Source organism: Dermacentor albipictus, chromosome 2, assembly GCF_038994185.2.
Source record: "Dermacentor albipictus isolate Rhodes 1998 colony chromosome 2, USDA_Dalb.pri_finalv2, whole genome shotgun sequence".
NCBI lineage: Eukaryota > Metazoa > Arthropoda > Arachnida > Ixodida > Ixodidae > Dermacentor > Dermacentor albipictus.
The window spans coordinates 105599868-105615801 of NC_091822.1; the positions used below are offsets into that span (position 1 = coordinate 105599868).

General features: G+C 47.2%; 2 protein-coding genes across 8 annotated transcripts in view; one reads left to right on the forward strand and one right to left on the reverse strand.

Moving 5' to 3' along the window:
• Positions 1-11610, reverse strand: part of LOC135919512 (citron Rho-interacting kinase-like) — a 134292-nt gene extending 122682 nt beyond the window's left edge. For all 6 annotated transcript variants that reach the window (XM_065453387.1, XM_065453390.1, XM_065453388.1 and 3 more), the window contains exons 1-3: positions 11454-11610; positions 6763-7001; positions 2093-2268 (exon numbers count right to left, since the gene is read on the reverse strand). In XM_065453387.1, coding sequence (XP_065309459.1) covers positions 2093-2268; positions 6763-6988 — 402 coding nt within the window. In that variant the 5' untranslated portion in view covers positions 6989-7001; positions 11454-11610. The remainder of the gene's footprint in view (positions 1-2092; positions 2269-6762; positions 7002-11453) is intronic.
• A 258-nt stretch (positions 11611-11868) lies between these two features.
• The window catches only part of LOC135919502 (BICD family-like cargo adapter 1), a 208763-nt gene continuing 204697 nt past the window's right edge, over positions 11869-15934 (forward strand). Inside the window, exon 1 of one of the 2 annotated variants that reach the window (XM_070533825.1) lies at positions 11869-12800. In XM_070533825.1, coding sequence (XP_070389926.1) covers positions 12525-12800 — 276 coding nt within the window. In that variant the 5' untranslated portion in view covers positions 11869-12524. The remainder of the gene's footprint in view (positions 12801-15934) is intronic. The other variant, XM_070533826.1, reaches the window with a different exon arrangement.

Consider the following 15934-nt stretch of genomic DNA (forward strand, 5'->3'; position numbering starts at 1 on the left):
AAGAGCATTGTAGACATCAGGAAATTTCCAACTTTGCAAAAATTTAATGCCAGTTGCACCACATTCCCAATGCGTTTCGGAGGTAGTGAAATGTGCCTTTTGTTGGGTCGTTCCTTCAGCAACCGAAATGTCACCGATCTCTGACGGCTTATGTGCTTCACATCGCACGACACAGACAGATAAGCAGTCAAAGTTGATAAGTGATGAGGGGTCTTATGGGTCTATCACGGTTGGTAATGATTCGACGCGGATGGATAAGGTGCTAAATTGCAATAAGGGCTTATAATGATCGGAGCAATCCTAATGAGGTTAGTAAGTACTGATAAGGGTTGGATAAGTCCAATACAGTTGATAAGGCTCAGATCGAGTCCTATGAGGTTTATAACCAATAAGGGTTCGTAAGGGTCAGATCTAGTGCAATAAGGTCGATAACGACCGCTAAAGGTTGACAAGAGTTTATGCTGGTTGGATGAAGTTTCATAACACTGATAATGACACCGAGCTGTGTGGAGATAAGCAGGTGGCACAATGCTTATGCATACGAAGACAACTCCTAGAGGAGTTCCTGCGTGAAATTTTTTTTATTTACAAACTGCAACACACAGTAATTTCCAGGAGTTAAGGGACTTTTTTATGGTGAGCAAGGTAATTAATGGAAAACTCAGGGCAGTAGAAAGTGCTGCAGAACATGTTGCTGAGAGGACAAGCAAAACAAAATCGAGTGACGTGGTACAGACATCCAATTACGGCATGAAGTTTGGTGAATATAGATAAAGTGGTACATATTTAAACATTTACTGGGACTATGAAGCACTCTTAAACAGGACTGACAAACAAACGAAACAACTGTGGCCCTATACGGAAAAATTATTTCTGTGTTCCCACATATCTAGATAAAAGCTTCTGGAGTAAAGGTTCCTTTCAAAGGGACCCTGATCAGGTCTGGCCATTCTGAGTTGACAAGTGCAGTGCATACAATGTGCGTTAACAATTGTGTCTGGCAAGTATTACATCCCTGTGCACCGCGAAAAGAGCTTAAATTTCAAACCAAGCGCCATTTGCCCTTCTCTTCACGGGCGCTGCGTGCTCAGCCGGAGAGTCGACGTATATCACACATGTGCGCCTACGTGCATGGCAGTGCTGTGATGTCACTCATAGCAGCACGTGACTGAGAATTATTCAAGGCAACAGCAGTTATCTGTTGGATTTGTTGCTTCAATAGACAAATTAAAGCTTACAGAAATAATAAAACCTACAAACTAAGTGTCTGCCTGTTCTTGTTTTACTTCATACAGTAGCAAGAGAGATGTACTTCTGTTTCGTCTGCTTGCTCCTATGTTGTGCAGTCGCGCGCACAGAGAGCGAAACTATGTCAATTTTTATAAAATACCAGTGCCCGATCATGCTCTGTTATCTGTTTGCGTCTGCCTCAGTGTTCATGTAGCACTGACTTATACCACTAGTCATGTGTTCTCATGGACAGCGCACAAAATCAAATGCTGCGCTAAACGAGACAAACGTAACAGCTCATGCGAGAGATTATAAGCGGAAGTGCGCTGCGCAGCTAAAAAACGAGAGAGAAAAAAAAAAAGAAGGCAGGGCAAATGACGTATACGTCCCACGATCTTCCAGCTCTGGTATGGGTGAATACAGGAAAGGGATTTCAGTTACGGAGGCTAGACGAGGACAAGGGGAGAGGAATGTTATGTTGGTGGTGAAGCCCGCCTCCTGAAATCATGGGTTCGCAGCACTCAAATATTTTTATCTCGGCTATTAATTAACCAATTTGAAAAACTGTTACGGTAGAACCTTCTTCAGAGGGCACATAATTTCTAGCGTATAACTGAAATTCGTTATGCAGCCTGTTGAGGGGCCTTTTAAGAGGCAACGTAATCCATGCTGCTGCACTGAACTACAAAATACATCATGTAGAAAATCTTTCAGAAGAAACACGACATTGAAAAACAACAGTACCACCAACTTGAACTTACACACAGGCACAATTCTTTATCAGACATTAATTAGGTAGTCCCTGCCACAGTGTAGCACACTTTAAGACATTTCAGCCAGCCTGAGCATGTTGCACACTGACCTCCCGCTGACAGAGGGTGTCATCCTTGCGCAAAATCTTCATGGCGTAGATGTCACCGGTAGCCTTCTCCTTGACCATGCGGATATCGCCAAAGTGGCCGCGACCGATGACAGTCTTCACCTCAAAGTCCGCTATGCTCACTCGCAGCTGCCGCAAGTCCTGCACTATGGCACGGTCTGGAAAGCAAAAAGAAAGGGGGGGGGGGGGGGGAGGCAGGCTAAATGCCCACAGAAAAATTCCCACAGAAATCTGACAGATTTCCTTTCTAACAATGACAGAATAGCTTTCTGGGAAATTTCAGTATTCACAAGTGAGACTTGGTGAAGCACAACTGCAAGAAACCAAGTGTTCCAAGTGTGGCCAAGAAAGATGCCAAGGAGACCAGTTTGTCAACAGAACCAAAGTGCAGCTAGTTGCCCCGAGGCGTTTCTTGTGCTAGAGCAGACTGGAAGCACCTTGCCAGGTGACAGCTTCACATGCACTAGTTGGTCTTCACTGCAAGTCCAGCAAGTGGTACCTGCTACTAAATTTGGCTGATCTGCTGAGTGTGTTTGGTGTTGTAGCAGCCAAGGAAAACGGCCAACGTCTGACATAAATATTTGTGCGTGTGCAGAGTCTCGTATTGGTATGAAACATTCCATGACATGCTGTGTGGTGAAAGAAGAAATTCATCGGATCTGTCTATCGTGCAAGCACCCAGCAAGAATGGTTTGTTTGCAAGTAATGGCTTGACATTGGCTCGTTAGGTCAACGTGGCCAGGCCACCTTCCGCACTAAAGTAATCCCTCTGTTGTGCAAGTTGGCAAAATAACATCACAGCACACTGATCACTTAACTTATCCTATGCAGGGAGAATTTAAAAATTTCTCACACACTATCAGGGGTAACATAGTCACCCAACCACCTCGCATAACTAATGATTACATACAGTTGAACAATGCTTCACTCGCTGCTCAACAAAGATGGTGCTTGTCACCTTTCAAGAATCGACAGGTTACCCTGTGTCCAAGTTTACGGCAATGTTTTTCTCACAACTCTTAGTGAGTGAGTTACCAGTGCAGTCATTACAAATTACGTAAGTATTCAATGTGCGGGTGAAAGTGCAGTGGGAAGATGAAAAGCAAGTATCTAATGCAATATATGAAACAAAACATATCGTAAATAAACTACAACGCTTGCATGTCTGAAAAAGTAGGCTATAAAGTTGCGCATCCTTTTAACGAAGTGTTCAGGACTTCCAAAATTCATTATAAGGTTACTTCATTGTAAAGGTTGTGTGCCATACAACTCACAATAGAGTAGTGTAAGCACATTCAACAAAAAGAAACATTTATTTACAATGAATTCAAGAAAGAGTGAGTGAAATAAGTCATTCATTTATTGGTGCGCACTTTTATGTCACTGCAGCTAACATTCTTGCAACAAGGTTCCCAGCAGGCTCTGTGGCGAAGCCAGGAGATATGCAGGTCATCAAATCTTGCTGTCGTTAGCAAAAAAGCAAAAAGTAAATGCGATAAGAATTAATGCTGCAGTACAGGTACCAATCATGCTTTATTCAAACGAACCTTTACAGCACTCCACTGCCCATTGCCGCGATTCCCACCAGCCGGCGCGAACTTTAAAAAAAGTCGGTAAGTTTCTTTTGGACCTGATCCGTGAACCAAGACCTTTCGCTCGAGTTGGGCATCGTCCAAAAGGAGGTCCTCTGTGGCATCGTGTGAACAGCTGAAGTACCGGATGCCGTCTATGTGCCAGAGCCCCTTGACAAACGTGGTAGGCAGATGCACGACATCTGTGGCGTCATCATTGTCCTCGTCCGATGTCGCAGCGGTGTCGGCACTAGGCAAAGCCCCCTCAATGTCGTCATCCAGCGACACCTCGCCACAGATCGCAACTTTGTCGTCGGCCTCCACGTACTCAGCGAAGGTCATGGTAAGGTTTAAACGATCGAAATCATCGTCAGCGAGGCCTGCATCGGCCTCGAGGTTGTTGCGTTCCCAGCAGAGGAGGCAGTCTCTCACTCTCTCACTTAAAGCCACAGTACCTGAACGAGTTAGCTATTGTGCTTCGCGACACTACGTTCCATGAACTGCCAATAAAATGCATGGCGTCGAGCACAGTAATCTTTTTTTTCCGACTCGCTGAGCCCAATAGCCACCAGCCGACGCTGCACTAACCGCTTTGTGTACCCTTGCTTGACACACTTAATGATGCCGGCATCCAGCAGCTGCAGCCGGCTTGTGCAGTTGGGCGAGAAAAAAAAACAACTTTTACGTTCCTCAAGCTGGACATATCGGGTGGGTGGCACAGTGCGGTGTCCACGAAAAGCCCCCATTTTGTTCTACAGCTGCTGCGAAAAATTGCTGAAGAGCGAAGACGTCATCCACGCCTTTTTGTTGAAGTTGTAGCTGCAGGGTAGCGTCTTCAAGTTTTTAAAGCACCGTGGCTGTGAAAACTTTCCAACAATGAGCACGGGCAGCCTCTTGGAACCGTCCTCGTTAGCACAGAATAGTGCCGTCACACGCTCTTTACTACGCTTGCCACCATAACAGCTGTCACCCTTAAACGCAAAGGTTTGCTCAGGCTGCATCTGGTAAAAAATACCACTCTCATCGGCGTTGAAAACGTTGCAGGGCTTGTATGCAGCAATCATCTCCGGCAGCGACTCCATCCACTCGTTCACCGTCGAAACGTCCACGGAAGTGCTTTCTCCACAGGAGCGGCTGTACACAATCCTGTTTCATTTTTTAAGGCGATCAGCCACCCGTTCCATGCCTGAAAGTCATCGATGCCCAGACGCGATGCCACAAGGTCCACCTTTTCTTTTAGAATGTGTGGGGATGCGCGACTCTCGCGCGTCCCCTGATATCTTGTTTTCCCTCATCTCCTGCAATCCCGCTTCGCCGCATGGCCTGCGTGACGCCCGCGGCGGTCGATGTGGTTGAAGCGCAGTGAGGGAGAGGACGCGAGTGTTGCGCTGCTAACGCCGCCGACAGGCGGGGTTACTTGGGCGCCAGGAGACAAGGCGCTTCCTCTTTCCCGGCGGGTCGGGGAACGGCGTGGACGTCCCGCGTGCGCGCCGACCCATGCTTCTGCGAGACCGCCTCGCGTGGCTGCCTTGGAACGCGCCACCGTTGGCGTGACCGAACACGCGAACGACCAGGCGTTGGGATCCAGCATGGGGCGAACATATTCGCTCGTTTTCCGGTCGCGGTGAGTTGGACTTCTAGATTTGTCGCGCGCCCATCGGCATGTTTTGTGGATAGCAACTCGGCTAGCAGGCATTGATCTATGAAAGGTGCAATAAATGCCCTTGTGATTGTTTGCACTACTGTGTTGTCGTTCCTTTGTCCCAAGAGCATGGTTGAGACGGGAGGAGAACGCCACAAATGGCGCCGTCAACGTCGATCACAGAGCTATGTGCTTGATGCAGCCACTTGACGAGAACTTTTTCTAACTTCTCATGCTGTCCTTCTTTTGCCGCTTTCCGCTTGAGCCCGAACTTGTTGGCATTCTGCAATATCACTGCTTTGTTTGCCAGGATCACCTTAAGCGAAGATTCGGGTATCTTAACGTCTTGGGCAATGCTGGCTTTCGTGGCTCCATGCTGCTTTTCTGCTTCCTCGATAATATTCAGCAAGCAACAGAACTGTCCACTTTCGGGACATTGTGCGTCACGTTGCTCCACACAACTCAACACCTCCGCTGAACGCTGGTCGCTAGGATTACGAAGAAGAACATGTGCGATAAACCTAGGCCTCTTCGCGCTACCTTCGATCTACTGCTGAGAAACTGGAAGGAGAGAAATGCTTCCCCAACGCGACGTCACCAAGAAGAGAGGGAGAAAGTGATTCTGGAGAAGAAAAGGCGCTATTTCAGTACAGCGGACGTCGTGGGCGGCTGCTGGTGGAGGGAGAGAAACGCTTCCCCAACGCGACGAGAGGCGATACCACCGAGAAGAGAGGGAGAAAGTGATTGTGGAGAAGAAAAGGCGCTATTTCAGCAGCGAGCATCGCGGGCGGCTGCTGGTGGGGGAGAGAGAAACGAACGATGAGACGAGGCAGGGAAGAAAGCTGCGTCGGAGCGAACCAGTCAAGCGGTGTCAAGCACTCCACATGCGGACAAACGGAGCAAGGGAAGAGACCCACGGCACTTTTCTTTCGTCCACCGTTCCGTCCCGCGCTTCGCGACGGTCGTCGTATAACGGGGGTCAGGCATAAAATTGCATCGGATAACCGGGGTTTTTAATGCATTGCTTCTATGGGGACTTCACCGGGACTGCGCTAATCCGTCGTAAAACCCGGGTCGTTGCAAAACTGGGGTTTCACTGTATATATATACATTTTATCAATACAAGTATGTATTCCTGGCATTATTCTTATTTTACACATTGTGGTCAGTCTAATACCCTGTTTTGTCATCATTATTATGTAGTTCTGGTGAAGGAACGTACTCTGACAATATTGCGCATCTTGTGGTACATGTACCTCGGTTCTGTCTATATTCATCCACTCCTGCTTGGGCTTGCTGTATTATGAAATAAATAAATAAATAAATAAAAAGCATGCAGCTTTTGTGAGTAGTATGCATTGTTATAACCTTAACGAATTGCAGAAAGGTATCCCCGTGGGACAGAAAAAATTAAAATAGGAAGAAAATTGGAGGCTCACATTTATCCAGGAACAGGGAGATGTTCTTGTCCCGTCGCAAAACCTCACGGTTGCATTCATCGTAGAGGGAAAACAGAGCATCCAGCAGACTGTCCCGGCTGGCTAGGTGGCGGTTCGGCAGGGAGCAGCTGGCCCGGCCCAAGACGAGGTGGTTCAACTTGGTCGAGCGCAGGGCAATCGGCTCCCGGGAAGGACTCTTTCCATTGCCACCGCCAGCTTGCGCCATCTTGTCTGTCAAACTGCACACAGGTCAGGCAGTGAACGAATACGTTGCCCACCTCAAAAACCAAAAAAAAAGAGGCACGAACCACAGACAGTGACCTGCCAGTAAAGTCTTCTTGACTTCTTCCTTAGGAATCTCATTCTGCTAGTTCTTTGCACTTCACCAGCACACAGATTCATGTGGCTACAAGTCACAGCCATTGCTGAAGGCTCAATACTAATGGCAAATACATTTTGCCATTTTTTCCTGCGTGGCAGACATGTTCATTCATTACTTCATCCCAACTAGCTTAGGCTTCTGCACAGAGCACTAAGCAAGGAATCAGCATAGCAATAGAATAAATGAACAAAACGCAGCCACACATAAGAAAGAAGGAACCTGTAAACCTACTTATTTACTGGGTGAATTGTCATGGTGAGCATTATAATTTTTCATTGAAAAAGCATTGTCAGAAAAAACAAATTTAAGCTTTGACAGCACGCAGGATAAATTAAAGTGCACATTTTTCTGGGCAAACTCGAAACATATGCGATGACCAATGGACAATTTAGAGCTGCTAAGCTGGCTTTTTCCTCAAAAGCCTGTTCGCATAACAAAACCATTTCTATAAAGCAAGCAAGTGCAAAAGCTTGTACGTCCATCACTTGACAGGTAGACAATTCTGTCTTCATGGTAAAAGTTGGTTAAATGGGTCCTGCAATACTTAAAACCTGAAAAACACACTGAATTGCAAAGCCTTGCGATGAATATACTCCTCATAGAAATTTTCGAAAAAAGCCTGGTGATAACAGAAATATTAAGAGCATGTTTACTTTTCCCATTCCTCTTCAATGTATTTCCTCTCAGCAGGCGCAGCACCAATAGCACTGGTCTGCCTACTGTTTCTTTCTTGCTTTTAAATGCGAAGCATTTCTTCTTCTTCTTTTTTTCTTAACCACAATCTGATTATGACGCACACCACAATGGAGGTCTCCAGAATAATTTGACCCCCTAGGTTACTCTTTAACATGCACCTAAATCTAAGTAGACCAGAATTTTTTTTTTTTTCTCCCCCATCAAAGTTCCGTTTTCTTCTTACTGCCTTCAAATCTATCTATCTACCTACCTAGCTGCCGACGTCTTGGGGCTCCCATGGTCATTTCGTTAAATTGGTAGGTACCAAAATTGGTATAGTATGAAAAGAGTGTATGAAAAACATAAACGATAGGTCATGACATGAATGATGACATGACATGGCCTACATGACATGCACATCATGTAGGCCATGAGACAGCCCGACGTCTTGGTATGCGCCGAAATTGGCATAGTATGACAAGAGTGTACAACGAACATAAATTATAGGTCATGACATGCATGTCATATAGGTCTTGGTGCTCTTGTGGTCGTTTCATTAAGTCGATAGGCTCCCCGCACACTGCTTCGAATAACATCGATTCCCACAGGGCGTGAGATCTGCCCGTTTTTTTTTTCTTGATCCTTTCTATACTGCAGGAAAAACAGTGTACTAAATTTCTCTGATACCTTCAGTAACATGGCCTTATGACTAGTGCACATATCATCAGCTATATTGGTACTAATTCTGGTGATGACTACACTTTTCAACAGTTGGGAAAGGGTTCACTAAAATAACATCAAATTCTTGGGTTTGACATGCTAAAACCACAATCTGTTTATGAGGCACACCACAATGGAGGTCTCCAGAATAATTTGACCACCTAGGTTACTCTTTAACATGCACCTAAATCTAAGTAGACCAGAAATTTTTTTGTTGTTGTTTCTCCCCCATCAAAGTTCCGTTTTCTTATTACTGCCTTCAAAGCCAGCATAGGACAAGAGCATCCAAGGCATCCAAGAGCAACAAAGCAGTGCAAATAGGAGGGCAGGATACATTAACAACCCCCACTTCCTCGTTTACTAGAAGCATTAAGCTTGCTTATAATGCAGCAATTTTCGTAAATGCGGACATTGAGATGCTGTTTTGCAAGCACCGATCGTGGCAGCTGCAGCTTTCTCATTTGTGAGCACCTAATGGAAGACTGCATTATTCTTGGCGTCAGTCCACATCGGTGAAAACAAAGTAAAGCAAACTAGAAACAGTTTCCCTGAAACATTTGTTGTTTAATTAAAATTCATTATGGCCTAGCACATGCAAGAACCAAATGATATTGAGGTACACCATAATGGGGGTACTCCGGATTAATTTTGACCATCTGGGGTTCCTTTAAGTGCACTTTCTAGTGTTTAAACTGGTTACTCTGCCAAAACAAAAAGTAAGAAGAAAAGGCATGTCCGACAGTCTACATTGTTATTAGTTCCCTGTCCATGCTGCATGCGTGATTTCAGAAGTTCAGTGCTCCGAACATCGAAAACCGCAAGCAGGAAGGGACTGGCTACCGATTTACTACACCAGCGACTGTCACGCTGGCTATGATGTCACTAACAGCAGCAAAAGAGATGGGGCCTCAAAATCCACAGCAGGGAGCAGGCGAACATTTTATGCAAAAATGTGAGCTCGCTAGCATGCAGCGGAATATTTGGCTTGCATGTTCATGGCAGTATTGTCCACAGATTGTGAATATTTTCTGACGGCATTCAAGAAGTGTTGCAGTTCCTCTCTATAATAATAAGCCATTCCAAGCTTTTTTTTTATATATATATACGCGTCCCTTGCACCTGAGGTTGCAAACGATCATTTTTTTACCACTAGTCATCAAAACTTTAGATGTTTAGCACTCTGTGAACTTCAAAGGAACCACCTGGTACCAAATTTTAATGCCATCAGAAGCGAGGCGGGGGACGGAGGGGAGCTTCAGATGACTGCCACTGAAAATACTGGGCAATGCGGTTCAGTGGTAAGCAAGCAGCCGCAACTCCTATTTTTCTCCCACTCACAGCCAACACGCTCTGCAAAATTCACAGATAACTAACACTCAATAGAACATCGAAAATGCTTAATTCTGTCTGCCCTGCGCATATATACATGAGGGTCACTGTTTCTGCCAAGCTTTTTCCATTCTGCCCTGTCCGTCCACTTTGCTCTGTCAGCGTTTCTTGAGCCATTGATTTTGATGCTGTCCTTATAATTTATTTTTCGATTGGCCTTGATTCCATTCATCATCAGAGTTGATATACTTATCTTTTTTATCAACAATATAGCTCTTGTCTCTTGTCATTGGTGCTCAAAACATTTGCATTTTCTCTTTAACATTTGTTACAGTGTCTATGAGAAAGGTTCCTCCGATCTAGCTGTTGCCAACTCATAACTTGCAATGAACATGGATTATAGAGCTCGAAAATGACAGGTAATAACTAATGAGGTTCGACTGCTAGCACACTTTTCAAGACTCTACTTCATGTGAAAAGTTTTACACAATAAACAACAATTACTTGGCTTTGTTGGCATTTCCAAAATGGTCCATGAGAGTTTCGCAAGCATAGCCATATGAAAGTTGACTTTTAATTAAGCAACTTTTCACTAGGCCAAATTATTTCTAAAGAAAGAAAAACGTGATATTAACAACCCGGATGAAAAAGCCAGAAAGAAGGGCTTTTTTTGTTGTTGTTGTAGTTGTTGTTGTTGTGAGGCTCGCTAGTTTTGTCATACCATTCCCCAGGTCGATCCCAACAAAAGTGGTAGAACGTCAGGTTGCAAATGAAGACACTCCAGTTTTCTCGACCCGACAAACAATTCACGCGACCAGTAGACAGGTAGGTGAACGGCGCACCTAAGATCACACACAAAAAGCGCAGACGAGGGAACGTTCTCAAAGAAACAAACAAGGCGCACCTACACCTTTAATCGTGCACAAAAAATGAGTGTTTTCTTAAACCTGGCTGTTGTCGAACGGAAAAGATTATGCAGGAACAGACTTAATTTAAAAAGCATACAAAGCTTGTTTAAATGACACAGCAGATTGGGCCCGCGCTGAGTAGTGAGAACTATCAAAGGGAGCGCTGGTAGGAAACACGAATGGTTTCCGAATATCCTGAAAACGAGGATCGAAGCAATATAACTGCAGCGTCCACGCTCTGTCAGACTCCAAGCCCTCGTGAAGTTAAAATACGGTACCTGTTTCTTTACCTGATGGAGAATTTTATGCGCGTCAGCGCGCTCCCACACTAGTTCGATCCGCTAAACTCCGCGGCCTCCATCACCGCCTCTTCACTTGCTATAAATGGCAGTCGAACTAAAAGAAATAAGCGAAAGATTCCAAAGCCCCCACCTTTCAGCTACCGTCACGGATCGTTGTGTCTGATTTACGTTCAACATTTAATGCTACTAACTGTATATAAATTTAAAACGGAATAATTGCCGCGGCGTCCGCTGCAGCGGCTTCGGAAGGATTTAAACCGAACGACCATTCATTGTCACGGTTGAGACAGCAAAAACAATTGGGTGTCAAATCATTTTGGACTCGAACTGCGGCTGAAACGCGAGTGAAGTATTGCATTATAAGCTTGAACTTACGTCGGCGATGACTAGTGGCAGCTAATCCATTGAAGTGAGCGGTTTCTTCGAAGTTACCGCGAGGTTTGCGTTCAACGGCATTTAAACAACTCAAATCTAAAAAGAACCGACGCCCGCCAGCATCAGTGTTGCCTGGACAGACGGTTGCATTAGGCCAGAGGAGGCGCTGATTAGGCTGTACACGAGCCAAGCGCTTGAGTTATTGATTTATAAAAATAAAATCAATGGTAGTGTTAATTTTATTTAGTGAGGATAAAATATTAAACCCGCTACTACAACGCTTCAAGGTGTTGAACGGAAGTTTGCAATGAAACCTTAGGATTGGCCAGCAAAGTCGTGACGACAAAATGACGTTTTGATAACAACATGACGTAGTCACACACCTGGTGAGAGAGGAGGAGACGAGGGAACACTCGAGACAGCGCGCGGGCGCGCTTGGCGGGTTTTTTTCTTTTGCGTGATTTTCCGGCGGCGGGTCGACCTCCTCTCTCTCGGCCACCGGCGTCAGGTAGCGAAGCCGGGCGAAACGGCGAGCTAGCAGTCGCGTACGGAGCGCGGCAAGATTCGGGACGTCCGATGCGACGCGCGCTCGAGACCAAAGCCGAGGCATGGCTTCGTGACTTGCGCGTCTCTCCTCTGTTCCGGCGCTTCAACTTGTGGAAACACACGGTTTCACCCACGGGCTAGATTTGACATGAAGAGCGGCGGCAACCGCATCGCCGTCAGCAGCGCTATCCAGCAGGCGGCAACGACATTCCTTCAGCGGCGCCGGGGTTGATTGAGCTTGTGACAGCTGCGGTAGGATACGGTGGTGTCGACGCGCCACTTCATCGTCTTGATGGATACCCATTGGCAGCTTGCGATTGAACCGCCGCCGGTGTCACTGGCCTAACGAGTCGCCGTACTACTTGCCTGTGCTTGACACTTCGCCGCCGCAGACCGACTTCGCTGGATTCTCGGAGCGTCCCGTGTGGTTGATGCGTTATACGAGTGCTGTTCAGTGCGACTTCTTGCTCGTGTGGTTGTGGTGCGCGACGCGGCCCTCTCTGATGCGTGGCGGTGAGTACTGTGATGTGTGCGTGCCGGCTGGAAGGGATGCAGCCGACGACCGGCGCTAGTCACTCGTCCATGCTTGGCGAACTCGAGGATTACTTGCACGAGATCCGGGACCGCGACGTCGTGCCCGACGATGACGAGGCGGAGCCCGGCGACGTCTACTCTCAGCTGGCGCAGAAGGAGAAGGACCTTCTGCTGGCAGCCGAGATCGGCAAGGAGCTGCTCGAGCGAAACTCGGACCTCAGCCGCCAGAATGAACGACTCACCGAGGAGTACTCGCGGAAGCTCGAGGTGAGACGCATGCGAGTTGCTTGAGAAAACGCTTGGAACTCGACTCGTACCTGCTGGTTGTGCTTGCTGTGAACGTCTGCAGTCGCATATACTCGCGTATACTCACAAGGCCGAGTCTCTCCGCGCTCTCGAAGATTATACCACGGCGACGTGTCTGGAATGGTTATTGACAACTACATAAACATTTAAATCGTACCTACGAAGCACCGATATTGACATGCCTGGCGGTGGGTTAAGTTTATAAGCAACGGATTTGTTTATAGTTTCGCGATCGGCCTGAAATCCACCAGTGAGTGAGAGTCGCCGCATATTTATATGTGCGTGATCGACTGTAGGCTACGAGGTCAGCCAACAAAATTTAGATGTTCGCGTTTGGTCGTTAATTATAATATTTGCACATGAAGCACTCAGGTCCCGAAGTCGGACAGTGTTACGACGAGTATGGACTGCCGTAAATGTCACGTCTACGTTCTGACACTCCGTTCCTTGGCATCACGACGACGAGACGGCCAGTGCGCTAAGATAACTTCACTTAGCATTGACTAATTAATCAATACCCCTCGTGTAACACTTAAGAGCGAGGTCTACATGGCACGTCTTTAGGGCATGTACTGGAATGGTCGACCGCCTACTTCATTCAAACAAAAAAAAAAAACGAGGAAGCGTTGTTGCTGACGGCTCTGCAGAAGCGCTTGTCGGCGTGTTTTTCATCAGTCCTCGCTTTTCGTTTTCTACCCCTCTCGCGAGTTCTGCTCATTTTGTTACGGACTTTGCGGTAACGTGAGCTGGAATAAATGCAGTCGAGGGTTTCACCAAAACCGCTCGCAAAGCGAAAGGGGGTTGATGACGTTCCAGTTTCTAGGTAAAAAATGCGCGCGGGGGAAACTTTTTGCGCGCCGGCTGACAGCCACAGGATTGCGCTAGAGCCGCAGCACATGTTCGGCCGTGAGTGAGTCACACCGACGAGCTCGTGACCGCGATCGCGCTTATCTCCGGTGATCCGCAGTGCCTGTCTGGGAATCCGAACGCCTGTATGTATGTCCTCGATCGCTTCCAGTGAGTGCTTGCACGTAGCCTGCCGATTTGCGGTGCAGTCGTTCAATTGGCGTTTCGAGGACGCCTTTCCGCCAGATCGCTGAACGGGTTTTAACGTTCGATTGTGGCGCTTAACGCCTCCCAACTGCACAGTGCCCCATGAGGATAGCGGAGGACTCCGGATTAATTTGGACGCTTTCTGCCTTCGCGTTGTTTACGGAAATATCTAAATTCGGATTAAATTGTGGGTTTTTTTTACGTGCCGAAACCGTAATCCTATATCGAGGCACGCGGTAGTAGGGACTCCGGATTAAGTCTGACCGCTTTCGGTTATTTGATGTGCAGCTGAATCTAACTATACAAGAGCGCGCTTTTGCATTACGCTCCCATCGGAATGCCTCGTATATATACCCGCCGCGTTCAGGAATCGACCCCGCGACCAGCGGCGACGCCACAGCCACTGCTGAGCAACCGTGCATTACACATGTTAAAAAAAAAAAAAAAGAATGCGTGGCATGTAGTGGCGAAATTGAAGTCGTCGTACGTAGCCCTTCGATTGTTTAAGATCAAGAAGACCCCTGTGGCGCCGATATAAACTGCAAGCGTACGACGAGGTTGCAGGTTCGATGCCCTGCTGCGGCGTCCGCGTTGTGGTACTTATACAGGGAAGAAAGCAAAATACACTCGTGTACGGGACTTTTGGCACACGTTAAAAAAGCCCAAGAGACCGAAATTCATACGGCGCCGCCCACGATCGCGTGTACCACGTCTCGCGTACCGAGAGCGTATCTCACACACAAATACATATATATATATATATATATATATATATATATATATATATATATATATATATATATATATATATAGGCCCGCAAAACCACATAACATGCGCACAGCGAGCGTTTGTGGGTTACTGAACAGGACGATACAGACTCGGTAAAAACAAGGTATATATAGAGTATCGAAAAACAGAGCGTCAGCGTTCCCTCTTCGTAGCGCTGGCCGTGCGAAGCACGCGCAAAGTCCGGCCTTTTGTTTTCTGCCAAGATGGTGATTGGTTGCCACGGCAACGAAAACAGAGTTTCGAACGCGGCACGTGCCCTGTTGGATCGTTAACCTTGATGGACGTTTCCAGATCGCGACGTGTTCGCTGTGTATCGGCTGTGGCGCAGGCGTGCAGTTTTGCCGCGTTCTATCGAGGTGGCGATGGATCGGCGTTGCAGGATTGACCGCTTTCCGTTGCGCAGCAAAATATAACAGGACTACCGCATAGTAGAGCGACCGTGACGGGGAAGGCTGCTCAGCCAACGGCAAGAAAGTTCCAATATGTTGACGAGGGAAACGCCGCTCGCCGCTTAACTCAGCCTAATGTATACTCCACTCATCCTACGCCGGCTGTCTCCAAAACGAAGTGAATGAAGGGGACCATTTGTGCGTTGTCTTTTCAGCGTCGGCTTGCTAGCAGTAAAACGGCCCGTGCAGACGCGTGTTTTGTGCTGCACCGCCAAACGTATTACACCGCCAAACGCTCCACGAGAGTAACTTGCCTCTCGTGGAGCGAATTTGAAATGCTCTGTGGCTGCTGCCTTCTGCTGTTTTCGCGCGGCTCTGTATTCACATGCCGCACAGAACGGTCGTCACTGTCGTGGCTGCGTTTCTTCTTCGTTTTTTTTTTTTTTTTTTTTACGACGTCGGCCTTCTTTCTCTTTGTCGTCCCCCTGCGTCCAATTACATTAGCGCCAGAAACAGTGGATCGGCGATCGTCGCGATGTGCAAATGAAAGGGGGAGGAAGAAAAAAAAAAGCGCTGACAGCGCAAGTGCGATTGGGTTGCGGTTGCAAAATCGTTTTCCCACTTAGCGCTACAGCTCTCCCACCTTGCACACTCACGACGAGCGATGCATGCATAGGTATGGCTGCCGCCAACTGATGGCGTATTGCACGCGGGACGCAAGGCGGGGATCGTGAAACCGCTCCGCAGGTTTCCTCGGCGCGTAGCTGCAGTTAATTAGGAGAACGTGGCCGAACGTTGCGTCGAGAAACATTTGGTTCCTCGCCGCCGCTGCATCTTTTTTTGTTTTCTTTTTTTTTTCTGAA